This window comes from Gamsiella multidivaricata, assembly GCF_025024155.1.
Source record: "Gamsiella multidivaricata strain RSA 2152 chromosome Unknown BC939scaffold_6, whole genome shotgun sequence".
NCBI lineage: Eukaryota > Fungi > Mortierellomycota > Mortierellomycetes > Mortierellales > Mortierellaceae > Gamsiella > Gamsiella multidivaricata.
In genome coordinates, this window is record NW_026251714.1 from 578,432 (window position 1) to 604,609 (window position 26,178).

General features: G+C 48.6%; 5 protein-coding genes and 1 non-coding gene across 6 annotated transcripts; 1 reads left to right on the forward strand and 5 right to left on the reverse strand.

Moving 5' to 3' along the window:
- Window positions 1-327: 327 nt before the first annotated feature.
- BC939DRAFT_392603 (uncharacterized protein) lies at window positions 328-5,349 on the reverse strand (the record flags this gene model as incomplete). The annotated part of the gene is made up of 8 exons (XM_051552037.1): window positions 328-2,177; window positions 2,272-3,706; window positions 3,816-4,031; window positions 4,130-4,332; window positions 4,420-4,579; window positions 4,692-4,841; window positions 5,053-5,185; window positions 5,312-5,349. The coding sequence occupies 8 exons, from the start codon at window positions 5,347-5,349 to the stop codon at window positions 328-330; spliced, it is 4,185 nt and encodes a 1,394-aa protein (XP_051416519.1).
- A 92-nt stretch (window positions 5,350-5,441) lies between these two features.
- BC939DRAFT_438905 (uncharacterized protein) lies at window positions 5,442-7,973 on the reverse strand. The gene is made up of 6 exons (XM_051553896.1): window positions 7,172-7,973; window positions 6,977-7,071; window positions 6,802-6,840; window positions 6,640-6,712; window positions 6,075-6,534; window positions 5,442-5,998 (listed from the first exon to the last, which is right to left on the reverse strand). The coding sequence occupies exons 1-6, from the start codon at window positions 7,761-7,763 to the stop codon at window positions 5,551-5,553; spliced, it is 1,707 nt and encodes a 568-aa protein (XP_051416520.1). The 5' UTR covers window positions 7,764-7,973; the 3' UTR covers window positions 5,442-5,550.
- Window positions 7,974-8,380: 407 nt separating this feature from the next.
- Window positions 8,381-11,329, reverse strand: BC939DRAFT_438908 (uncharacterized protein). Its single transcript, XM_051553897.1, has 5 exons — window positions 11,083-11,329; window positions 10,848-10,995; window positions 9,272-10,746; window positions 8,956-9,168; window positions 8,381-8,851 (listed from the first exon to the last, which is right to left on the reverse strand). Exons 1-5 carry the CDS (start codon window positions 11,176-11,178, stop codon window positions 8,447-8,449), a joined length of 2,337 nt encoding a protein of 778 aa, XP_051416521.1. The 5' UTR covers window positions 11,179-11,329; the 3' UTR covers window positions 8,381-8,446.
- BC939DRAFT_t30 lies at window positions 11,287-11,380 on the reverse strand. The gene has a single exon. It is a non-coding gene; the product is annotated as a tRNA-Ile (tRNA).
- Window positions 11,381-16,913: 5,533 nt separating this feature from the next.
- BC939DRAFT_392616 (protein FAM72) lies at window positions 16,914-17,668 on the reverse strand (the record flags this gene model as incomplete). The annotated part of the gene is made up of 4 exons (XM_051552038.1): window positions 16,914-17,187; window positions 17,290-17,364; window positions 17,457-17,515; window positions 17,621-17,668. The coding sequence occupies 4 exons, from the start codon at window positions 17,666-17,668 to the stop codon at window positions 16,914-16,916; spliced, it is 456 nt and encodes a 151-aa protein (XP_051416522.1).
- A 3,871-nt stretch (window positions 17,669-21,539) lies between these two features.
- BC939DRAFT_392557 (uncharacterized protein) lies at window positions 21,540-25,574 on the forward strand (the record flags this gene model as incomplete). The annotated part of the gene is made up of 8 exons (XM_051552034.1): window positions 21,540-21,602; window positions 21,811-22,194; window positions 22,530-22,932; window positions 23,060-23,659; window positions 23,845-24,540; window positions 24,633-24,767; window positions 24,862-25,071; window positions 25,183-25,574. The coding sequence occupies 8 exons, from the start codon at window positions 21,540-21,542 to the stop codon at window positions 25,572-25,574; spliced, it is 2,883 nt and encodes a 960-aa protein (XP_051416523.1).
- Between the last annotated feature and the right edge of the window lie 604 nt (window positions 25,575-26,178).

Genomic DNA, 26,178 nt, shown 5'->3' on the forward strand with positions numbered 1-26,178 from the left:
GCTCGACTTGCTATGGATGCGTAAAGAGAATAATAAGGCCGCCAAGGGAAAGCTGGGAAACAGGATGGGGAAAATGGCTCGACTTGAGTACACCGTGGAGTGAAGAAAAAGACTGTTGAGAGCGGGTGCGGGAGAAAAAGAAGGGAACCACAAATGATCCAAACAGCCTGTACGAAGATCCTGAACGTCAAAATTAGGTTCATGCATTCACTGCGCCGTGCTTTTTCGCGTCAACTGTAAACAAATCCATCGACGCGTCCAAAGTATGTATCGCATTCTCCTTTTTGATCATTTTTATTACTTGCGCTTCGCGAAATAGCCTCAATGCTATGGGTCAAAGAGTAGCTTGCGACGCATCGGGATACGGTCATGGGCATCGTCCCTCTTGATCAGCTTGAACAATCCTGTTCCAATCGACATCGGAATGCCCATGATGATACACTCGGACACACCCTCGATCGCGTCCTTCTTCGAGTACAGCGCTGCCTCGAACAGATGGTCCGTTGTCTTCTCGAACGACGCCAGCATCATGACACTGTCCTTCATCTTGGCGATACCGAAACGAGTAATACCAAGAACCTCGCCCTTCGACGTCATGATATCTCCCAACAACATAACGTGGCGGGGATCGATCGTCAGTCCGTGAGAATCCATAACGCTCTTGATTTCATCAAAAATCGTGCGACGCGCTGCCTCGATACCCAGTACCTTCCAGACCTCCATAACATGGTTTGACCGCGTCTGCGTACCAACAACTCCTTCCGTGTTCATCAACTCACGAAGACCGTAACCCTCGACGAGCAGCTCCTTCTTTCCGCCGCTTCCTTGGATCTCATTAATGACCGCACGATTGACCTGAGGAAGACCCTTAATGATGATCTCGGGGAGTGCCCGCTTGAGCTGCTTAATTGAATAGTACAGGCCAGCTGGGTCCTTCGATTGCACATAGATACGCAAGCGGTCTGGCTTGTGCGACTGGACGTTGTTGGTTCCGATCTTGAGTTTAGGTGCCAAACCAATGGCCTTGGCCACCTCATCCAAGTCTGTCTCGAGCTGCAACCGACGAATGGCATCCATATCCAAACGAACACCGATATAGCACTCATCCGGCTTGTATACCTCCTCAATAAACTCTGCAATGTCGCCCAACATCGTCTTTTCGATCCTTCCTTTGACAATGCGTGCAGCCTTGACGTCCATGTTGTTAACCAGTCGAGTGGTAATAATCGGAGTCGCGATCACTTTCGCGGCGTTGATGATCTCCTTGATACGAGGGACTCCCAGCGTGATGTTCATAGAGGCGACACCAGCGAAATGGAAAGTCTTCAGCGTCATCTGCGTACCGGGTTCTCCGATCGACTGAGCTCCCACAGCTCCCACAGCAGATGCAGGCTCAATCTTGGCCTTCATGAACTTGTCCCAGCAGATATACAAGAACCGCTCCATATGGCGCTCCGTCACACACAACTTGTTGTTGACAATCTTCTTAACTTCCTCTGAGACATCCTCGTCCAAGTCCATGTCTTCGTATTCTTCGCCAGGATTATGCTCTCCAGACATCATGTTATATGCCTCGCGGATGCGCTTCAGCTTTCCAGCGATATGTGTCCTGACATACATCAGCAAGGAAGAGATGAAGTCCTTGGAGCAGTTCTTGGCCCAGCGTGGCGTCTCTACAGCCTTCTCGACATACTCGTTAATCTGCCATGGAAGCAGCTTCTTATCGTCCTCCGTAATGGCTATTATATGAAGAGTACTGGTAAAGTTGCGATCGAACAGCACGGGCGTTCCAGGACCCTCGAGAACAGCGGGATCTAGGCCATCACTTCCATAGGTGAACTGGATGATGGCGCCGACAGAGTTGCGGACCGAAAGATCGTAATGTGTTGTCAAGTCCTCCAGAGCCTTCATTAAACGACGCTGCATATATCCGGTTTCGGCAGTCTTGACAGCGGTATCGACCAGACCCTCACGACCGGAGACAGCGTGGAAGAAGAATTCGGTGGGCGTTAATCCACTGTAGAAACTATTCCGGACAAACCCCTTGGCTGGAGGAATCTTGGAATTCTTCAAGAAGTGAGGCAGGGATCTGTCCTGGAAACCGTTGGGAATACGTTTGCCACTGATAATTTGCTGACCGACACAAGCAACCATCTGGGAGACGTTAATCTTGGAACCTATAAAAAAAATAGACAGAAGATACATCAAATCTCTGTCGAGGCGATACATATCGTTTACCCAGTGAACAATTGCCGCCATTTCAAAACTCACCTTTGGAACCACATGTTGCCATAATCAGGGGTGAGTTGTACTTGTTCAGTTCTGTCAAACAGATATCTCCGACCTTGTCACGAACTTGCGACAGCTCTCCCGAAATTAATGCCTCCAATGTCTGCTCGATGTCGCATCCGGGCTGGTTCTCGAGCTGACCATGAAGTGAGCGGTAAATAAGGTCGTCGCAGTGGGCGTATGCATTCTGGACAAGTTCGTCCTTCTTGGATGCCAAAATATGACCCGGCTGGACATCGTTGATACCGATCGAGAATCCAACAGTTCCCAACCAACGGGCGCACAGCTTGGCCAATCGATTCATGCAATTCGCCGCCTCGATCGAGCCATAGTCACGCATAACGATGTAGAAGAGCGAGCTCTTGTTGCCGTCTCCGACAATCGACTTATCCAAAACACCGCACATGATCTCACTATTGTAGATGACAAGGTAGCCGTCGTTCCTGCACATGTCCATGATGGGTCTCTTCACTTTATCGTAAGAACGGGTCTTGGCTTCCAGGTTGACGAGAACCTTAGAGTCCTTGTTGGGCTTGAGCAGAACACTAATGATCTGCTTGCCAGTCCACCTCTGTGCAGGTTTCAAAATTGCGGGCGGAGGAATCTCAATCTTGAGTTCTGCATCGCCCAGGTACGAGCAGATCTGCACAAATTGGGAGCGATCGTAAAACAGGTCCTTCTGTGTAATCAAATACGAGGCCGTGATGAAATCCTGAATAGCGGCAATCAGCGGCGTTCCGTTTCTGGGCGTGACCAAGTTGTTCTTGACTCCCATCAGCTCGATGGCCTCGGTCCTGGCCTCTTCCGTTTGGGGAACATGCAAGTTCATCTCGTCTCCGTCGAAATCGGCGTTATAGGGGTTACAGACACACTCGTTGAAGCGGAAGGTGCGCCAGGGTCGAATCTTCGCATAGTGAGCCATAATGGACAGCTTATGAAGCGAGGGTTGGCGATTAAAGAGGACCACATCTCCGTCATTCAAATGACGCTCGACAAGATCGCCGACCTGAATCTCCGCCGCGATCGCAGACCTGTTGCCGAATTTGAGCGACTTTTTCATATTGGTGGATCCCAGTGTGACATAGTTGGCGCCAGGGTGGACTTCTGTGCCGTTTGAAATAGCTTTGCGAAGACGTTCGATGTTGTGAGTGGTGACACGTTCCGGGTATGTTAGATTCTTAGCCACCAATTCGGGGACAGCAACCTGGTCAATGCGGAGGTTGGGGTCGGGCGAAATGACTGTACGACCAGAGAAATCGACACGCTTCCCTGACAAGTTTCCACGGAAACGACCCTGCTTTCCCTTCAATCTCTGACAAAATCCGCGGACGGGTTTTCCTGGCTGCAAGTTCGAAATTCCTGGAAGCTCACTATTGATGTACATGGCGACCGACAGCTGCAAAAAATCCCATTGTTCCTAGAAATCCAAAGGCAAATATTTTTGTCACCGTTAACGTCTGCTACAGTTCTCTAATATACCACCATCCTGCACATGTATTGCAACGCCCCATGCAGCCGAGCCTTACCATCAAGTTGTGGATAGCGATACCCTGATTAAGACCGGCTTGCATGTGGGCGTTCGTGAAGATGACCTCAGTCAACTTGACAGTGATATCGTCCTCATTACTGGCGCCATCCTGTTGAACCGAAGGACGAATACAGACTGGCGGTACAGAAATATTTTGCCATAGGTACATCTCAGGCCGCCCAAGATCTGGATTCATTCCCAACAGCTCGCAATCCTATAAAACAAAGAAGGGGGGCGCTGGTCAGTTGGCCGTTGCTTTATAAAAACTATGCGATTGATTTGCAGGCCGATACAGCTTGAAGACTCGCTTACCTCGTCTGAAATAGCCTTAAACAGATTTAACACCCTCAGCGGATTCATGTCCTCCTGCGCCTTTGAGATATGAGCTTTCATTTCTGGCGCTGCCTCCAGAGCATTGTTGAACGTATTCTTGAACTGTTCATATTCGTCCGCCACCTTCTTTGCTCTGTATTTCTCGTGCACGATCCTGAGTGCGCCGACCTTCTTGACCGTGCCTATTGTCAGTAATCAATCAATGTGAATATAGACGTACAGTTGATTGTAATTCATGTCTTCAGATAATGAACCCTAACATGACTCACCATTGGTTGCCTCGCAGTATGGACAGTGAACGACCTTTTTGCATTTGTCATTCACTGCCTTGACAACGTTCTTCCTAGTTAGGTTCTCCAGATTAGGTGCACGAAGCTTCTTCAAATATGTGCGTCGATCCTTCTCTGACAGCAAAACTCGGCTGCATGTCTATCAATCCCAATGAGGTGCAGACAAGTCGAAATTAGTCCATGGTTATCATTGTGGTTTTTCCATAAGCCGATGTGCCGCAGTGGGGTGGTGATCAGCTTTATCAGCGTACCTTGCAGATGTTCTGTAAAATGACTATGGCTGCTCGGAAATATCCAATATGGAAGACTGGAAGACATAGTCTGATGTGGGCAAAATGTCCGATACAATCCTGCTGCTTCAGTCCACAAGTTTCGCACGAGGCTACCTTGTCGGATGTACCCTATAGAATTCGAAAACGATTGCCAAAGGGTATGAGTCACTACTACGCCTCCGGATCCGCAGCTGCCCCATACTGCCCGCAACTACGCCCATATTGTCCGGTGCCATAAAACTAATAAGCGCCTATTAAAATGAGCTGCGTCGAAGGCGATCATAAGACCCTCCAATGATGCAATAAAGAGTACGGCAGGTCGGTGTTGCTGTATGCTTACCAGTCTTAAATCGAGCATTCCATATTTGACGGGCTGGCGGTCCTGGACCGTGTACAGATCGCGCTGGGTGACCTCGAATTCTGATACATTGACAATTTCCTGGGGCGAAAGAACACCGAACTGGATTTGTTTGCTAAGGTCATAAAAAGCGCCGTCGAAAGAGGGCGAAAGGTGGTTAGGGATATTCGTCTGTGCCAAGTATATCTGGCGAAGGTAAGCAATGGAAGTCTCGGTACATCACCGTTTCTACGTATCATACATTTTCTTCGGTGCTTGTTCAAGAACTTGTTCTTTCATCCTGGGCGAATGAGCGAGTCCGTAGACGAAAAGCAATGTCCAGGTCGAATGGTGAGGGCGCTGTTCGCTTTGGATGCACACAAAGAAGAACTGTGCTTCTTTTTTTGAGTAGCCAATGTGACAGCCTAAGCACTGTTTTGATTTGGTCCTATGGTCACGTGCGGTTTCTAGACCTTTATTCATAGCGCGTCTGAAGGGCAACTAGTAGAGTCTATGAGGTCGCCATTGAAAATGAGCCCGCGGCGAGGATGAACCAAGAGTCAGCAGAGATGTATTCAATATATCCAATTCTGAGGGGTTAATCTCTGCTGCGTCGTCGTCGACATTATCCACATATTGTCGCTCCAGATGTGCCTGCCGATTTTCTATGTATGGGTCACTCGTGGCGACGTATGTGTAGTTGTATGGATCCCTCCAATAGTCATAAACAGCTACGGCGTTGGCTTGATAGTATTGCAGTAACTCCTCCTGAGAGAGATACATATCTTGAAGCTGTGGCTCGGCGTTACAGTTGATAGGTATGGCAGTTTCTGTAAAATACTGAAGGTTGTCTGCCGTAGGCTGAATAGACAGTATTGGTTGATCGGCAACAGGACAATAAAGGAGTTCGCCTTCTAGCTGTTGTATCGAATACGCATCTTGGCCAGGTCTATCGCAGAAAGCATATGTTAGTAGCACATTTGGACTTGGAATAGCAGCGCACAATACCAAGCGATATCCCATACCTGGTCGCCGCCGCCGTATCATATTTCAATAGATCCTCGAGCACAGCTTCAACTGAGAGTTCTGGAGAATTCTCCGAGCAATTTGATCTCGGGCGTGCGCTCATCCTTGAATCTTTAGCAGGTGTTTCCGGCTTCCTCAGCGGCTTAGTTGACGGCGAACGACTCCTCTCGTCTGACTCGTCCTTGGAGATGACCAAAGGCGTATTTCTGCTGCGACTCGATTGACGACGTTTATTCCTCCTCTTTCGTTGTTTTAAACTGCACTTGGAATGATCGCTTTCGTGGTTCGTCGTGGCATTGTTCCCTTCACTGTCCTGCTCAGGGCGATTAGGACCGGAAGGATGGTATACGCTTTTCATGGAAGTGAAGTAGGCTGATTCTACGACGTCCTCTTGGTCATGATTATTGCCGCAAGAGTGTGCTTTTGGGTTAAGAAAGGCTGCTTCCGAAAACCCAGTTCCTATATCATGTTGCAGGACAAAAGTAGATCATGTAAAGTGGTAAATGCAACCATCCTCAGCAGTGTCGTCAGTGAATAGCATGAGTAGTAACGACAGAGAATCACCTTTTTCCACAGATGTTCTTTGCGACGCCTTGCCCTTCTTGAAGATTCCCAGACGGCCAGATTTATCGTGTATCTATTATTGCGGAAAGGAACGAAAGGGTGAGAATGCTGTATTTGATCACTGGCCATAGCCTGCATGCCAATGCACCTCAGATCTCATACAGTGATCCTCTCTCTTGACACGTTCGGCGACACGAATTGCTGCTTGCGACAATCAATAACACATGTACAATCAATGTCAGTCTTCAAGCGGGTAATAAAACAACGCTTGTTAACTCGAACTAGGTCCCTCCTGGAGCCGTTTTACAGGTGGACAAACAATATTGCGTCGCGTTACGTTCATAATCAATGAGCCTTGAGTTAGGATCTGGCGTCCTTTATTAGAACCTGTTGTTTCTCTCTTGTTGGCTCTTCCTGTATACTCGGTATCCCCTGAATGCTCATTAGATCAAATAAGTTACACCTAAAGTGAGTGCCAACCCACCAACCCCTGTCCACATAGTCATGGCGACCCGTAGATCAAGGCTCTTACCGCGACGCACATGGACCTTGACACTGTACGGTTTCTTTGATTCTACAGTTCCAAGCTCGCGGTGGTATGGGTTGTATCTCTTGCTGGTCTTTTCTTTGCGGACAATTTTGTCATGGTCGTCTAACCCTTGGTCCTGGATCCAGCGCACTCTCATATGGGGGAGTGTCTTGGTGGCGCGGGAAGGTTCAGGATGCTGAACGGAGGAGCTTTGCTTCGTCTGACTGGCATTAGCTTCCTCCAGGTCCTTCATCTTGGTCCTGTCCAAGGTCTTGGGTCGCTGAATGAATCCCGGCTCCTGATCTGGCTTCTGCTTCACTGTCCAGAGAGAAGTCTTGACCCCGTAAGTCGCCCGATGGCGATCGGCGAGGCTAGAGTGCTGACTCGTTGGGTTGCTGTTGGTGCCGGAAAAAGTGCTTGCGCTGTCAGAGCCAGTCTCGTCATGGGTTTCCACGACGCGTGGACTGGGCGGCAGATCGGGTGGACAGGTAGGGTCAAGTCTGCTCAGAAAGTATCTGATAGTATTAGAATCGCGGCGCTGAAGTGCTTGGGTGTGTGCGCTGAGGTTGTTGTCGTTCAGCTCGTCGTGTTCCATCGCTGCTATAAACTGTATCAAGGATTAAGAGAGTGAGTACAAAGAATAGGAAAGAAGAGAGCGCACTGTTGAAACCGGACTGTCAACGGTTAAGCGTTTGTGGCCAATGGAGAAAAAGAGAATGGCAGATGCAGAATGGCTCAACGCTGATGGCCAAAAGACAGAAAAAAGAATAAAAGGGAATTTGACTTGACTGAACGGTAGAAAGAGGAAAAGAAAAAAAAAAAAAGACATACGCGTTACAGGTCACGAATTCACCCAAAAGCCTCGAGCGCGTATTTGTTGACGCGTTATTTTATTTGAGAAAATGCCGTTCACGCCCCCGTATGAATCCCGCAATAGATAATCATTACACCTCCTCTGGAATTCTTCCTCCTCCGGAAGGATTTTACCTCAGGCTCGAATTCACCGCTATTCTCGTTCCTCCCGTAAGAACGTAGGCACCGTATTTTGCTTTTATTGTGCGACCGTAGTCCACGGTCTTCAACCTGCTTTATCTCGTCCCATCATTTCACACTTTCGATATCTCACATTCATATATGGATCAACCGGAGAAGGTTCTGAAGACCTACCATTTTCTTAACTCTCTGCGGAAGAATCCTTATGGGTATTTTTACTGAGGGTTAAGAACCGGAAAACTAGTAATTTTATTCCGGTAATTGAAAAAAACGCAAAGGAGTATATTAGGAGTACAAATCCGTGTACCAAATGTCAGCCACTTTAGCGCTCAGCGCGGGTCCGATCTTCTTTTTACCCACATTCGAGCCAGACCTAGCAAGGACCATCCTCCGCTGGCTTTGGGACGCCTTATCGCCAGCCTCGTCCAGTGCCGAAAACAACGCCCGTGGTGTCCCATACACCCGAGCAATTTCCATGGCCTTCTCAGGGCTGATGCCGCGGATAGTCATCAACATCTTCACAAATGTATCCTTGACCATAAGGGTTTCAGACTTGCCATTGAGAATCGTAAACGATTTGTAGCTGGTCAAGAACGTCCGGTCAGGCATGTGCGCTTTCAGATGGTCCTGGAGATCCAAGTACGACAGGCGGTCAATGTTCTCATCTGGGATCGCGTAGAGTGTTTCGGACTATGAAGTACGCAACGCAAAAAAAGGGATGATTAGCGTGCGAAAAACATAGGAGTGCCAGCATCATGCACGGTCATTGGCCTATCACTGTGCTGGGGCGCTACCTCGTAGAGACGTTTGAGTGCATTTGTGATGCTGACAAAGTAGTCGATAGTCTGATCCGTATTGTTCGTGCGCCTGACGAAGAAACCATCCTGAACCTGGGTCGCCATTATCGCCGCGCGGATAGCTTCTGCTCCGATATCATACGTCTCACCCACCTTATATGTCTCAACCAAATAAATGATATTCGCCAACCCCGATCTCTTGAGCCGAAACTATGTTCATCGCAAAACCAATGCTCAGGCTAGAATCAGAACGTTATCTTCATAGACGGCAGCGAAAACGTTCTCTACGACTATTAGAGGTGAGTTTTCATACCTTTTGTTCATTGAACCGTCCGTCCTTGATACTTGCGACAAAGTCATCCATTCGCTTGCGCTCGACAACGTAATCCAGAACAAGTTCAGTCACGCCGTTAAAAATGGGGTCCTTCAGTCGCGCAATCCAGATGACATCGCCGATATCCAGTACACGTGTGGTCACACTAATCCCGCGTTCCTTCAGCTTGTCTCCGATGTAGTCGCGATCCGTCTGGCTTCGCACCTCACGAATATCCAGTATAAGACAGATTTCAAAACTTCCCGGATGAAAGGTGATCGGCTTGAACCTTACTAATCTCTCGATGTCCAGCGCAGTAGACCCGGCGCTCCTGGCCCTCGGAAGCGAAAATGAATTGGTTCTCAGATGAGGGAAAGGGTCGTGTGTGGATATCTCAGAATCGCCTATCCGGAGTCCCTTCAATCCACTTGAGCTGTTGGTGTGTGGTATTGTAGAGGCCGTTGATATTGAGGAGGACTCCAGCGAAGACGATGTTCTAGAACGACTAGCTGGGACCGATGCAGCTGACTGCGTCGGTATCTTGAAAAGAGAAGGCGCTCTCTGAAGCCCTGACGATACAGCCTTGGGCGCTTCCCCTGTAGAGCCCTTGGTCGATAACACTGCGGTAGATTCCAAGAGAACTGCAGAGGCTCGACTCAGATGAGTGGAGGTCATACTCCTGCTGTTACTCGACAACACTTCATCATTTTCGTCTTCGGAATCGCTGAGGATATTAACTGGTTGTTCTTTGTTGCTTCCTTGCAGGTTTAGCGCACGAAGTGCTGGTAGTGAAGGCACCGCAGACGAAATAGATTTTGATGTACTGGCTGAAGAGGTTAAGGCGTGGCATCGAGGGTCCTTCCATGATCTGTACAGGTCGTAGGTGTCATGTGCATCGGCATTGTCCCTGAAAGTATCCTCGTAACCATCATGGTGGGATGTATGGGTTGAGGATGAGGCGGATGTGGTTGAACGAGCATTGGTTTTGACTGTACGATCCTTGGGTGGATCTACCGCACCCTGTCGCGACGTTGATGAAGAAGCGACTGTTGGAAGCTCTGGTGCATCCGAGGCTGACGTAGTGTTAGATCCGGTTTCGCTGGTGATGAGTCTCATTCGTTCTGCGATATCCGTGCCTTCATCTGTGAGATAATACATTGTTGAGGACTTGTAGACAAGGTTTTTGCTCAGCAGTGTACTCATCGAGCTCCATCCTGTGTAGAACTTGCCATGTTCTGGATTTGTCAAGGAGACATCGCAATAAATCTGGCCCTTGAGAGTGATTTCGTGCCTGGTCAAGGCTCCTTCACCATCGGTCGCTTTGGCATCCAGTAACGCCAGAAGGATGGCGTATGCTCCAGATCTATAAGTTGGTACGTAGGGTTTATGCACTTTTGGGGTACGCGCCTTTTTCGGCTTTGGTCCCTCCTCTTCCTCCATCTGAACATGGCCAACTGCTTTCCGCCTCTTGGGAACTAAGGCGAGTCCAATTTGTATGCAGATAGAAGTTGTCAGTAGGATATGACTCTCATATCATTCTTTAGAGGCAAGCGCGAGTAGCAACCCAGGAGCTTACTTGTGGGCATGGGCAGGTTGTTGTCTTTACAGTACTGCATCAGCTTCAGTTCCAGCTTGGCCACGGTCTTCTCTCCTATTCCAGCCAGACACAGGGCCTCCGCGGGATGCGTGAACCGCGTAGGGTACTTGGCCATTGACTCATACGCCTAGAATCAAGGCAGTTGCTGTGATTCTGATCCATTGTCCTCGCAGCAAGTGTTCAAAGAGAAATCGAGGTTGGTGGAATGACATACCTTGCGATATATAAAATACGACTGGTTGTTGTGTTCGCGTGCATGCTCCATCCACTCCTCGATCCAGTGGAGGTACAACGGGTTTCCGCACTCCATCGCGGTGCGGGTGAATGGGCCAAAGCTGAGGAGCGTCTCGGGATAGTCGCAGTCGGCTTGCAAAAAGAAAAGGACGGATGATGCAATAAATGGGCAGCAAAAAAGTGATTTCCCAGCCGAGGATCGAACTCGGGATTGCTGCGTGTCTTTGGTATATTTTGAAAATATAAGCACAGTGCCTTGCCGACTTGGCCACTGGGAACCCAATTCGATCTGTCCAAAATAATAGATAGCCTATATTCTTATTTTTTTGATGTAGTCACGTGCAGCTTCAATGCCCCCTTTTTTTTTTTTGCCCAAAAAAAAAAAAAAAAATTTGCCCAAAAAAAAACGGGCGAGGGAAGTTGGACATAATGGAGGGGTTATTCGGTTTAAAAACAACTTTATTAACATTGGATCTGGATTAGGAGACGTGTATCGCGCAACAGGTCACGCAGGAGTTAGGTTAGGCTAGCTATGCGACATGGGTTATGAATCTGACGCCTCAAGCCAACATAGTTGGTAGGGGATGCGGCTCTGCCGTGCATGGAAGGCATCTATGGCTTCAAGGCCTTTGCGGACCATGCGTCGCGTGCTCATGGGGATTTATGTTAATAAAAAAAAAAAAAAAAAAAAATTTGGACAGCACTCAAGAACAAGATCAAGGGAGCTTCGGCGATCCGGCAAGCAAGCAACACACTCGGCCGTGTGGAGGACGAGACAAGGGACAACGATCAAGGAGCCTGGACGGTTCAAGATTTGTACCACGGACTGACACCAGCAGCTCTCACCAAGGACTGGGAGAGTCTATTCAAGACGACCACCTCGATCGCGAGGTACATGGTCGGCCGATTCGTCAAGGCCATCGAGGAATTCGGACGGACAGAAATCTGGAACAAAAGATGCAAAGTCACCGTCGACTGGGAAAGAGAAAATGGGATCACTACCATGAGCAAACGCGCCCGGGGACGCAACTGTGTTGGAGAGCACAGACGTAGTGGTAGTGGTTTTGTTGGATCCTCCAGGAGACAACGACGCGCATTGGATATAAAAGAGATCGAGGAACGAGCGGACAAGCGAGTGCTGCAAAGTTGCATGCAGCAGGTGGAGCTAAACGTGATGGAACGCACCGGCAACTGTAAATTTTTGATGATTGAGGAACGCGGCTAAAGGATGACCTTCGCGCACAACAGGCCAAGTAGGGAGCAGGGCTCAGTCACCGACCCCAGGCGGGGTTGAGTTACCATTCATGCTGACTGGGATTGCGAAGGGGATTGGAGCTGCGAGTGACCAACAGCGGTGCGGCAAAAGCCGTTTATTAGAATATTGAGCACCCTTTACTATGCCTCTAGCAATAGGGTTCCCTAGTCTAGAGCCCCTCACTAATAAATCCCACATATCCTCGTGGGTTCTAGTTATCAAAAAAAAAAAAAAAAAAATTAGCCCGCGTTGGCGTGGGACCGGAGGAAAGATTCGAGGGGGTTGAGTGGTCAGTGCAGGATCTGTATCGCGGTCTAACACTCAAGTGCATGGTTCAGTCTTGGAGACGCGTTTTTAACACTACAGAACGGATCGCAACATACATGGTCAGCCGCTTTGTGAAGGCTATCGAGGAGATCGGCAGAACAGAGATCTGGAACAGAAGATGTAAAGTCACCGTCGACTGGGAACGAGAACATGGAATCACTGCTGTGAGCAAACGCGTCCGGGGACGCAACTGTGTTGGAGAGCACAGACGTAACAGCAATGATTTTATGGGATCTACCCTGAGGCAACGACAAACACCCGATGTGAAAGAGATCAACGACGCCGCGGATGACCGAGTGTAGGGGCACTATTTGGGACAGCTGAGACTCGATATAATGAAGCGATTGGGAGGATGCCATTTTCTTGAAATGTCAGAGGACCATGGCTAAAGGTTGACTTTCGCGCACAACAGGCCACGTAGGGAGCAGGGACCATCGGTTCAACACTCATGCGGTCATTGATTATGTTATATGGATCCGTTGCGACATAGTCGGAGCGGGCAACTTGCTGCTTGTTATCTGTCCCACCTGTAGGTTTCCTTCAGACCACAGTTAATAAATCCCATGTCTTTGAGGGTTCTCGTTAAAAAAAAAAAAAAAAAAGAGCCCCCCGCGTTGGCGTGGGACCTTCTCGAGGAGCTAGGACGGACTAAGATCTGGAACAGACGATGTAAAGTCACCGTGGACTGGGAGCGAGAGCGTGGAATCACTTCTGTGGGCAAACGCGCCAGAGGACGCACCTGTGATGGAGAGCACAATCGTAGCAGGGCAGAGGCGGACAAGCGCCTAGTACAAGGCTTTTGCCAGCAGCTGAAGCTGACTCTGATGGAGCGGCTAGGTGGATGCAAGTTTTTGATGACAGTGGATACTGGCTAAAGGATGACCTTCGTGCACAACAGGCCAAGTAAGGAGCAGGGCTTTTCGAGTCACCACTCATGCTGACGAGGATTGTGAAAGGGACCTGGCAGCAAAAGCTGTTTATTAGATGCCACTTTTCCTTACGTCTCTAGCAATAGGGGTCCCTAGAGGATAGCACCACGTTAATAAAGCCCACACGTCCCCCTGGGTTCTAGTTATCAAAAAAAAAAAAAAAAAAAAAAAAAAAAGACCACCGTAAAGGACGACTGTAGTAGATCATTGTTAGTTAGGTCTGATAGATTCGCAGGGTCAATCGACTCGCAGGGTCAATCGACTCGAGAGACAAATTGTTATTAAAAAAAAAGGGAAATATAAAAGGGAAAGAGAAGGGGTAGGTCTTGCGTTAGAGTCCTCGAATGATACACCCTTTATGAATAAAGAGCAGCAAAGAATACAGGTGTTATCGAGATGCAGATCTTGCACTGTTGCGTTTTGCGTATCGATAAACACAGCTACGATACAGGTACCCTCTAGTACGACATAGTACGCATATTTGTGTACTCGTCTTTTGACCGTCAGAGAAAAGAATAAAGCAGGAAGGGACCAACTATTATGAGATAGAGTCCGCGACGCAACACAAAGGACCAGCGATAGTACACTCAAAGTTTCATCCTAGCCCAAAGCTGACTATATCCGCTTTAGATAAGTTTAATAAATGATCACTGAGCTATCAACAGAATCCCATTCATCTTTCATCATGACAACTATCAAAGAACTTATGCCCAAAGACTCTTGATTTATACAGATACCCCGTGCATTCCGGTTCAGGTCAATATTGGTCTATAATTTCATTATATTTGAATATAGATAGACATGGTAATATATTGGTCCTTCAAAGGATATCTCATATTTTGGTTCACATCACTATAAATGCTAAATATTAATGTAACAAGGTCCATCGATTTTGAGCTGACGCGTCGTCTTGGTTTCCGCACGCGCGAGCAACTAGCTTAGGTTGCTGGCGTATCAAATCTAGCGGCAGGAAGGGTCATTTGTTACTGAAGGTGATGAACCCCCAGACCCAATAGTGTCATCACCAACACAAGGTCGACCCTCAAAAAACTGGAGCCTCGATATAGGGAAGCATTGACGGAAAATCGTGAGAAGTTCAACATCACTGAAACAACGAACACCTTCAGGACGATCGTACAACAATTGAGCTCACACTTTGATATGGACGCACGGCAGCGCACAGTACACCGTTGCTTAAAAGCTGTCTGCAGCGGGGATTTATCTCTTCCGATATTATGAAATTAACATCGGTAGGAGCCTCATAAAGCCTTTCCGCTCTGCAAGGCCACCCCCCCCCCCCCCCCCACACACACACACACACACGTAGCATGATTCAGGACCCGAAGGGTTGATTCGTATTCAACTAAAAATCGGAAAAGGATGGTAATCGTCGCGTTTTAGCACGGATTCTGACTTTGAGGCCGTTCAGTCAAAATCCAACAGATGATACCTTCGGGCCATTGCCTGCTCAGGCAGGCCCAAATACCAATTATCCGAATGAACGGTTCCTCTTGTATTAAGCTCTCGGTAGGGTAAACTTAATCTGTCTCACGATGGTCTAAACGCAGCTCACGTTCCCTATTAATGGGTGAACAATCCAACGCTTAGTGAACTCTGCTTCAGTATGGCGACTACGCTGCTGGCTGTAGATCTGGTGCTGGCCTCAGTGGTGGTGCTGGTGATATTGGCCAGGATCGGTGAAGGAAGTTGGGACGATACTCCGCGACGGGATTGTTTAGAATCGGAAGAGTTATGATTCTCTTGCGCGAATTACTTAAGGTAGCGGGCTGCCATGGTCAACATTTACGGGCGCACAATACCCTGTGACCCTAGCTTGATCTCTTCATTGTCCATCGCTTCAGCAGGATGAGCTATTGTAAATAAATCCACAGCAGCTGCACGAACAATATCATATGTGGCTACTCTGCCAAGTGATGGAGCCCCACCTCGGAAGTGTTTATTCGACTCTTGTTTCCTTTGATTGGATGCAGAGGTGATCCTGACGATTTGTCTTCATGCGTCCTAGCAGCGATACCAACTTAATTGCCCATCGTGCAGCAGAAAAGATTAATAACCTTAAAACATGCCCATAGGCTGCTATCGAGTGACAAGAAACAGTGCCTCACCTCAATAGGAATCTGTTTCTCGAGTCCTTTCACCAGCCAAGGAGATGGTCCGTCCTTGCGCAATGTTCTCTACTTCAATTCTTTGTTTAAGACTGTCTGCACACGAATAAGGCGGTCGAATGGCGTGGTATTCGCTTCCCTCGTCACCTCTAGCAGAGATTCCTGTGATCATGGAAGAAGGGATTATTACCCATTGCACATGCATAGCTCTTCTCCTGACCTCAGCCATTGTAGCATTAATCCTATTGACTCGACTGTGGTTGTTCAGGCACATTCAGGGATGGGGCTTTGGCAGATAAACTGTGTCTTTGTTACCAATGAGTCGCCGCTGGGCTGTGCTATTGAGATCAAGCAGAGACGTACGAGAGACAATCAGAAGAGCGACGGGTTGAGGGAGGGGAAAGAAGGGAGAGTGGAAAAGTGGAAAAGTGGAAAAGAAGGGAAAAGAGTGCAAAGACACACATCCATCGTTGTGGCATTCGACAAACGGAGCCATGCTTGTAGTCAGGTTACTCCCTCGCTCTCGTGTAACGTCTAGGAAACAACGGCACTGAGGCAGGTCAACTCGAACAACCTTAACCACCAGAGCTGCGATATACATATGGGCGGCGCGTAGCATCATGTTCGTTTCAGTAACAAGCCGCCCAACAAACAAGCTCGGAGGGGATGTGATGAGACAGTAGTTGGAAGAGTACGGCATAGCGAGCTCAGTGGACAACCCGACAAAAGCTCAACTCTACGCAATGATCCAAGAGGTGACAAGGGACGAACTGCCGGCCTGCAGCACGTACGCTACTGCGGAGAAGCTTGGCCACCGGGTGCTTAAAACACCTCCTTACCATTGCGAACTTCAGCCCATAGAGAGGACCTGGGGTGTAGGGAAACAGGAGCAAGCTGCCGATTATAGTGGCGAAGAAAAAGTGCTTTCTGTCCACTGCAAGACGAATCGCATACTCTCCTGTCTTTATGAAAGGACACTATTAAGAAATGCAAAGAGTACAGCAACATGGAGTAATGAATGTATCATAAATTCTATTGATAGCTCAGTGGCCATTTATTAAACCTATCTAAAGCGAATATAGCCAGCTTTGGGCTAGGCTGAAGAATGCCAGCGAGGATGTACGACGCATGAGTTCAGCAGGCAACTAGGAAAAAAAAAAAATCAAGCGCGTTTTTATCGGCAAATGGCGTCGTAATCTCGACGGACCATGCCTCCTATAACAAATTTTCCTTCCGGCGCACCGAGATACACCTTATGCAGACTGAGAGTCTCGTAGTCCTCCTCTGGCTCGGGAAGTTGGTTCCATTTTAGAGTCCTGTTCAACAGCGGATCCTTACGTGGAGCACTGAAAACGTACTCGGGATGGAAGAGCCAGAGATGCCCATTGTTGTCCGCATTAAGACACTTTTCACAAGGCTGTGTGATATGATAACCAATCACATTGCCACTAAGACAAAAAATAAGAGTGAGTGCATGAGAGGCTGTCCACTTGCATGACTGATACAACATGCCTGGGTGCAGATGCATGCAAGGCTTTCGCGTTACTCACCAAACAAGGCAGGCAGTATCCTTGATTTTACACATACAGTTGGTAGGCTTGTATTCATCTCCGACGAGTTGTACGCTGTTATTTGAGAAGCGGTTGCAAGTTAGTCCAGCCTTTTTTTTTTTTCTTTTGTTGAGTAGGTATGCAAATGGGAGAGTCAAGGAACTTACGATTGAGGGGCATCGTCTGTTGATAAAAGTGCCACACTCTGATCCGCCAGTAGTTGTGCCTACGTTGATACAGGTAAAGAACAGAAAAGAGAAAAAAAAAGGTAAGTGCTGTACCATAGCTATCCGACACGTTCATCTGAACAGCACCTCAGTCGTTTGCGTACCTTCATGCCACGCTCGCAAATGATCGTTTCGCAGAACCGACATGCCATTCTGACCACCTCCTTCATCCCAACACCACTGCGCATTCGAATTTCGCGTAAGCTGCTGTGCGCAGAGTGCGGGGCTCTTGATGTAGTAGAGGAGGACGGCTGGATCCAACCGCCAGCTTCAGCACCTTCCACAGTCTCAGAGTAAACGGGAGCAGAACGAATGGGCAGATGCAGCCATGGATCTTGAGTATAATGATCGTAATTAGTAGATGTGTTTGCCTGTTGGTTTCCATGAAGTTCGTTGAAGTTCGTCCTTAAGCTATGAGGCCAGATCATGTGCGAGGAGGAGGTTACCGCCGCGGGTGAAGTATATTGTGGATGGCTGAAGGGGTGTGGATTTACATAACGCGACGGGATAGGGATGTTACTCCCATGATATGACAATGACCCAAAGGCATGTGAAGTACGTCTGAAGGTTCCATCTGTCTGAAGCTGCGACGGGGCAGACCGAGGACCAAGGTCATCAGTGAGACTAGGCGTATGGCCCTGATTCACGAATTCAACACCGTCCAAAACACCCTGGCTCGCTGCTGTCCGCTGCCGCTGGCGGCGGTAATACTGATGCCGATGCTGCCCAAATGACCGTATGCGATGTGTCAGCGATCCGAATGTAGACCACCGACCGTTTCCGCTCTCCCCATCAATCACTCTACCGCCATCGCGATCTGGATCACTGCCTGAAAGGTTTGGGGAACTGTTTCCAGGGGCTGTAGGTACGGGATTGTTATGATGAGGGCCGAGAGGCTGGTCTTCGCGTCCTTGGTACTGCAGAGTGAGATTTCTACCGGTGACGAAGTGATGATACATCCCATTTCCACTGCTGTCAGAGTAGTCAGAGGCCATTGGATGAGGGCGTACGCTGTCGGAAGAATAGTAAGGAAACATGCCTACGTACCGGCCAGGCGGAGGCGACGATAGAACGATGGTGGATTCGCTCGTAGCCGAAAAGTAGGACGATGAGATCGTGGGCCGTGGTTCAAAGGTATCCTGCATTGCCTCATTAGCATACTGCCGTTCTGGGAGATAAGGCTCATGTAACGACTGCAGTACTTGTTCTTCCAATCCTTCAGAGCGCATAGATGTAGAGGATGCTAGAGTTCCGCGGGACGTAGAATTATCTAACCGAGTTGCAGTGTTTTGGTTGCGGCTGGTCTCTGCCTCTACGTGATCGGCATCTCGATGACGAGCGTAGGCGTTGCGGGCCTGGAGCATCTGGTCTTCAAGTCGCCTTTGATTTTGCACCATGATGTGCTGCAGATCATAGATGTGCTCGTGGGAGCCGCTGAGATGATTGTTATAGGTATACTCGCTTCCATCCGTATTCATCGTACGTCCTTCATTGTCGATGTGGTCCATCTGGATCGAGTATGGGCTGTGGGTTAGGACGTCATCCGAGTCAATATAGTTGCCCTCCTCCCCGCGAAAATCGGTAGCGTCGACTGGCAGTTCGGCTCCTTCGCGCGAATTAGACATTTGGATGTTAGAGACCGCGGCTATTAAAGACCGATAGTCCCCGCTGTCGATGTAGGTCTCGATGACGGGGTGTTCACTGGAGGCATCTCGGCGAGCTGCGCGAACAAAGTCGGAGAATCGGGCAGTAAAATAGGATTCCTGGGCAGGATCATGGGTAGCGTTGCTTTGAATTGTGTGGTCGACGCTACTGCGGCCGCTGGTTAAGGCAGAGCTCCCACCTGGCGAGAAAGGCCCTACTGCATGCAAGTCGACGACCATTCCGTTTCCGCTATCCTGACTCGGAAGCGAGTGGCGCTGTCGGTGTTGACTGTGACTGGGTTGCCGATACGGGTTTCGCTCTATCCTGGGGCTCGCCATGGTACTGTGTGCGTCCGGAACAGGCGATGAGGGGTGACTTCCTGTCATGATGGACTCTGCACAACCTTTGCAAGTGTATTATGGCGGATGAGGGACTCTAGTGATAAAAGCAGATGGTTGATTATTACAACGGCTCTGCTTGCGAGCTATAAAGTGAGATGTATTCCAAGGCTTCAAGTCTGTCTACCTAAAACTGGACGCTCATAGTCTTGTGCGCATTGAAGCAAGGAGCGAATAGAGATTATACTTGTGCTGGGGAAGCTGAAGTGAGAGGGAAGGATGGCGGCACTAGAGAATGGAGGAGTGAGAGGAGAAGTAGCGCAAGGAAGAAGGGAGAAAGAGAGTTGCGAAAATAGACGAGGGAAGGGAAGGAATGTGGAGAAATAGAGCTTTGCAGGGTCCAGTATGGAGATTATTTTTCAGTGACACGAAACGCATGAGACACGGGAAATATTTTTTTGATTCTGCTGGTGGCAAAAAATAGAAACCAAACAACGCCTTTCTTCGTTTCTGGACCTTTTCTTCTCTGCTCCGCCTTGTGTCTGTCACCCCGTGTTGTGTCATATTATGTCGTACCATGTCTTGTCGTGTCCGGTAAATAGAATCCACTATACTGAGCCGAGTAAAATTTGCTTTTCGGGGGAGAGAAATAAAGGAGCTGTGTATGCACAGCATACAACGGCACTTCAGGGCCGATACAGGAATTGCAAGGGGCTGTTGTTGGTCCATGCACATAAAAATACGCCCACAGCAGAGATCTTAGTTGTGGAGCAGCCAAAGTGTATGTAGTCTAGCCCGGATGGTCGATACGCAAGTCCATGTCTCCATAACCTGGTCCATATGGGTGTCCATGTGGATGTCAACATTCGATGATATGCGGTAAAGAGAAAAAGAGATGTTGCAGCGACACTCAATGCTCCACAACGGGATCGACAGCAACAAAGACGGGGGGACGGGGGGGAGGGAGGGATGGGAGAGAGCGTAGGGGTATAAAGAGATGAGAGGGAGAGAGGGAGAAAAGAAGAGAACGGTGGCGCGTGCCTAACTTACTTTTTGCCCTCGTGGACTCTTTTTCTGCAATGCGCACATGCACGCGTAGGTCCGACTGACTTTCACCCCCACCCGCTCTTTCTCTCCCTCCCTCGCGCGTGAATGCTGAGCAAAAGGGAGTGCATGGATGCACGGCATAGCACCGGCATCTTTTTTTGGTTGACTGGAGATTGCAACCCCCCCCTCTTCCTCTCTCCCTCTCACTCTCTTCTTCCTCGTCCACCCCCACAAACCGCCACCACTTTTAACCTCTCTCTCACTCCCATTCTCTCATTCTCTCACTCACTCACTCACTCACTCACTCTCACTCTCTCACTCTCTCCCCTCGCGATCCCTTTATTTCCTTTCCCTTTTCTCCATTCCTCATCCTCCAGCCCCCATCCTCCATCACTCATCCTCCATCCCTCATCCTTCATCCCTCATTCTTCATCCATCATTGCTCTTCCTTCTTACTTACCCCATATCATTCCTCCCCTCTTTGTCTTGTCCATCCCTTCCCCCCCCTCCCCTTCACCTCCCATCCCATCCCATCCTATCCTATCCTATCCTATCCTGTCCCATCGCTGCAAGACAGAACCCGGCCTACGAGCACTCCCCCCCCCCTTTTTTTTTACTATAACAGCCAGCAAACCGCTCTGATATGCCCCACCAGCTACCACAGGACTGTGCCAACGAGAGCTCATCCCACTTGCCTCTCCGACAACTGGCTTCACCACAGGAACCACAACAACCACAACAACAGCGACAGCAACAGCAACAGGAACAACAACAGGAACAGCAGCAGCAACAGCAGCAACAACGACTCTTAAACCAACAACAACAGAGTCGATCCTCCCGCGACCTGGCCTCACAATCCTTCCCACAGCAGACAGACCAGCCCCGTCTTCAAAGTCAGCCCATCCAGACCTCCTCCTCATCCTCCTCCTCCTCGTCACCTCCCCCAGATACTATTGCCCCTGCAGTCCAAAAGTGCGCCAAATGCGAGCTGCAGATGCAAGGGTCCTTTGTCCGTGCATTAGGCGCCACCTACCACCTCGACTGCTTCAAGTGTCTGGTAAGCTGACTTTTTCTTCCCGCTTTCTTTTCCCGCCATAAAAACTGAATAATTACCGAGGGCCCTTTTGGCGTATTGCTGACCAAGAAATATTAGAGACTTCAGGGACAGAAAGAAAAAAAAAAAAAGAAGAAGAGCAGCTCTTGAACGCTAAACCCTATCAATTGTTCTTTTCCCCAAATCGTATCGCATACCATGCCTCTTTTAGGATTGCAACCAGATCGTGGCCTCAAAGTTCTTTCCCATTACCGAGTCAGATGGCAAGCAATACCCTCTTTGCGAACGCGACTACTTCAAGCGCCTCAACCTGGTCTGTCACTCCTGTGGCGAAGCACTACGGGGGAGCTACATCACTGCACTTGACAACAAATATCACATCGAACATTTCACCTGCTCGGTCTGTCCGACAGTCTTTGGGCCACAGGACTCGTATTATGAACATGACGGCAAGGTCTATTGTCACTATCACTACTCAATCCATTACGCCGTCAAGTGCGCAGGATGTAGGACAGCAATTCTAAAGCAGTTTGTCGAGATCAACCGCAACAGCCAGGACGAACATTGGCATCCAGAATGCTATATGATCCACAAAGTATGTGTACACAGCCGATGTTTTCGCTGTTGTTGTTTTCGTCTTACAATGAATAGGCGCTCAAATCAGCTTGGGTGCTCTTATCTTCATTCATGAGACAAAACAATCATGACGGCACTTCCACTATTTATTTTTCCTTTGCACAGCCCTGCTGTCTCTTTGTTCTTTTGTTCACTCTTATATACTTTCCAGTGACATAACAGCCCATGAACACCAGAGAATTCTTCCTACTCGTATTGTCCCCACTTTGTTGGTGCAATAGACCAGAATTTCTAACAATGATGTTGCGATATGACATCTTTTTATTTTGCATGTGTTTGCGCATAAAATTATAGTTTTGGAACGTTAAACTGTCGTTTGCGCCGCTGAGCGAGGATCAGGATGACCAAGCGCAAACACAAACACAACAGACACAGAGATGCATCGAAGCTGGAGACGCCACTGAGCCATTTTCGCCAGATATACTCATATCGCGGTCCAGTATGGAGCAAAGAACACCAGAGGAGCTCAGACGCGCCCAACAGCAGATGGAAGAAAAAGTATACCAAATCTGGACCGTGTTATCGGCATTTGAAGAGTCTTCTGCAGGATGCATTTCCGAAATGTTGCTCCATGTATCAAACGGCGCATATTATGACGGCGTTCAGATGGCTGAAAAGTTCATTCTCCATGTCGAGATCCTGTTCAGTGCGATTGATGATCTCGAGGAGCAAATGAAGGAGGTTGGCGATCAGAACGGTAAGTGATTTGTGCTATATATATCTAATGTGATGCTTTGTGAGGGTCATAAATGATTAAAGACTCGACTGCATTGATTGTCATGCTCATGCTACATCCGAACTATCCTGCTTTCGAACTTTGGTAGATTTGGTGCATGGACGTGAGGCCAAAATGCTCTGCAAGAAGATCGTCAACTTTTTCTCCCTACTCTCGCACACTCAAGAAAGCGGCGTACGGCGACTGGGCATGACACAGGAGCTGCTTTCTCTTGTCACTGGACTCGCTCACTATCTCAAGATTCTTATCAGGATCGCCCTCACAAGTGCGCTGAAATTGGAAAGGCAGTACCATTCCAAGACTGTCATCGCCCGTTTCCTCAACAAACTAATGGAGCTCGCCAACAAGGATAAATGTCTTCAAGACTTGCACAGGAAGGGAGATATGGATGCAGAAGTAACATCGGATCTGTGCCTCTCATGCAGGATTACCATCGAGGATGAGTGCTTCACGTTTGATCGTCAGAATCGCTGGCACCCCAAGTGCCTTATCTGCTCGGAATGCGCAAAACCTTTGGCGCCCATCTATTACGATGCTTCGTTCGATACAACTCGGGGAGCAGCGTATTGTCAACAGTGCAGGACACCCGAGTCGCAAATAGGATTCTCGCATGTAACAAAGCTCGAACAATATACCTTCCTCCTGCGTGTTGCGCTCATTCGCCTGGAGAACCTGCTCCATTTGAAAGGTTACTATCGCTCGGCAATCCTCTTCTTTTGCATTTTTTTTTTCAGCTTGAGGAAGAAGTTCTGAATGTTCGTACTTAATTTTATATATTAGGTGATGAGGCGATTTCAGAGGTAGTAGACCAGCGGGGACGCTACCTTGCAACCTCGCCACCAACCGGCAATATGTTAGTTCCAGGGCTTCCAGGACTTGTGAGGAAGGATTCCCGATCTAAATCATATTCCTCGGAGGACAATCGACAGTATGAAGCCATACATCTCGGGGATATCAAGCGTGTCAAGTCAACTCATCTGGATCGCAAACTCTCGAACTCTGCGCGTATCCCAAGGCGGCAGACTGTTATTGAACATCAGCGGAGGAGACCACCTTCTGAGGATCCCAACATGAAAGAGGAAGACTCTAATGAACTTGCAAATGCGCAAGGGGATGCGGAAGTGTCTCTGCTGGAATTCGAGATTATCGACGAGACAGAGATACTGAGCGACGAGGATGAGGATGTAGGCCGCACAGACGGAAAAAAGCCGGATGCACCTGCAACGCTTTCGGACCTGACGGAGAAATTGCGGATCAACACGACATCGAACAATAGATCGCCTACAGGATCACTCAGAACTCGGTCACTTCATGGCTCGTTACAAGGATCGCAGCATTTATCAGCACTGAGCAATGTGAATGCATCACGGCATCCGAAGCGGCAGTACCTGAACGAGTTGTCGGCGCTGGAGCTGTTTATTGTGAAGCATCTGGCAGTTCTGACATTGGCACCAATTGTTTCAGAGTACTTTACATTGGAGGAGCTGCTGGACTTGATTGGACAGCGCAAGCAGACGCTCTGGGGTCGATTCGTGAAGGGCCTTAAGACTGACAAAAAAAAATTGAAAGGTAAGGCGTGACATAGTGCTTTGTTTTTCAAGCAATCACTTTGATGGGAATACTTGCTCATGACTATCTTTGTCTTTGATGTTGTGATCTAGTCGAAGGAACATTCGGAGTCCCGCTTGAGGTGTTGGTAGAGCGCAATGGCGTGGATTCAGCTCTCGGAGCAGGACCTGGTCGGCTGCGGATACCCAGTTTTGTGGACGATAGCATCTCTGCTATGCGCAACATGGGTAAGCTTTGATACTCGTACAAAATCTTGAGTGTTGTCTGTACTTGGCATACTGAAATTCTCATGCAATTTTGAATGAATAAAATGACCAATAGATATGTCTGTGGAAGGCGTTTTCAGGAAGAACGGCAATATTCGTCGACTAAAGGAGCTGAGTGAGGCTATCGACAAGGACCCATCCTCCGTGAGTTTAGTTGAGGACAACAACCCGGTTCAGGTTGCCGCACTCCTGAAACGGTTTTTGCGTGACCTTCCTGATCCGCTTTTGACGTTCAAACTCCAGCGCCTGTTCATAGTCTCTCAAAGTACGTCGTGGCTCGCTCTTTCACTTCTCCTTGATCCTGTTTTCGATTTTTTTTTCTTCGTACCATATCTTCTAACCACCTGTTTCCTTATACTTTCCTTCGTTTCAATAGAGATGGAAGATGAGGCGGCACGGAAAATAATTCTGCACTTGACATGCTGTTTATTGCCCAAGGCGAATCGTGATAGCATGGAAGCAATCTGTCTCTTTCTACGATGGGTCGCCTCGTTTTCGCATGTGGATGAAGAAACAGGCAGTAAGATGGATCTTCATAACCTGGCGACGGTTATTACACCGAATGTCCTGTATTCGAAATCGAAGGATCCGATCAAGGACGAGAGTTTCCTGGCGATTGAAGCAGTCATGGGGCTCTTGGAGTACCAGGATGAATTCTGCTTAGTATGCGAATTTCCTTATCGTCTTTTTTCCATCGTGCTTTTTTTTTTTTTTTTTTTTTTTTTTTTTTCAAAAGTTCATACTGACACGACTTTTTTCTCGCATTGACTGTTAGGTTCCTGAGGATTTATCGTTGATTCTGAATGATCAGGACTTGGTCGAATCATCTATGGACCTCTCATCAAAGGACATCTTAAAGCGCTGCGAGAATTTGGTCCGTGCCAAGGTCAAGAAATCGCACTCCTTGGGAGATTTCTACCAGGACTCGCCCAATTCAATCCAATCACAGACTCATACTCAGACAGAGGGCGAAGGCATTCATCATGGAAGCCGTTCGGGAACAGGGGACATGTGCCATCAATCGTCGCCCGTGCACCATGCAGCGGCAGCGGCAGTAGCAGCGAAGGAGCAATCTGTCCCGGTGATGATCCAGCAGTCTGCCACGAAGATGGCCGTGACAGGCGGGTATAATCATAACGCATATGGACTCTCGACGTCGAATCCGATCTCCTCGTCGTCTTCGACCATAGGGCCGATGCGGATACCGGAACAACCACATGCAGTTTCGGTCGGCGGAGGAAAAGGCGCCATGCCAATGTCTTTATAATCCTTGCTATCCCTGTTACTGCTGTTGGTCATCTACAGGGTTATCTGCGCTACTGTTCCTCATATATACATATCCCCCCGCATGTAAATACAACAAACGTTCTTT

Bases quoted from the DNA above. Each gene is read 5' to 3' on its own strand.
- BC939DRAFT_438905 (XM_051553896.1), bottom strand. From the start codon at position 7,763: ATGGAACACGACGAGCTGAACGACAACAACCTCAGCGCACACACCCAA. The intron at 6,841-6,976 runs GTAACGCGACGC...TGTCGCAAGCAG, and splicing joins AAGGCTCATTGATTATGAAC to CAATTCGTGTCGCCGAACGT. The intron at 6,535-6,639 runs GTGATTCTCTGT...AACATGATATAG, and splicing joins AAGAACATCTGTGGAAAAAG to GAACTGGGTTTTCGGAAGCA.
- BC939DRAFT_438908 (XM_051553897.1), bottom strand. From the start codon at position 11,178: ATGGAGTGCGGAAACCCGTTGTACCTCCACTGGATCGAGGAGTGGATG. The intron at 10,747-10,847 runs GTAAGCTCCTGG...GACTCGCCTTAG, and splicing joins CAACCTGCCCATGCCCACAA to TTCCCAAGAGGCGGAAAGCA. The intron at 9,169-9,271 runs GTATGAAAACTC...CGATGAACATAG, and splicing joins GACGGTTCAATGAACAAAAG to TTTCGGCTCAAGAGATCGGG.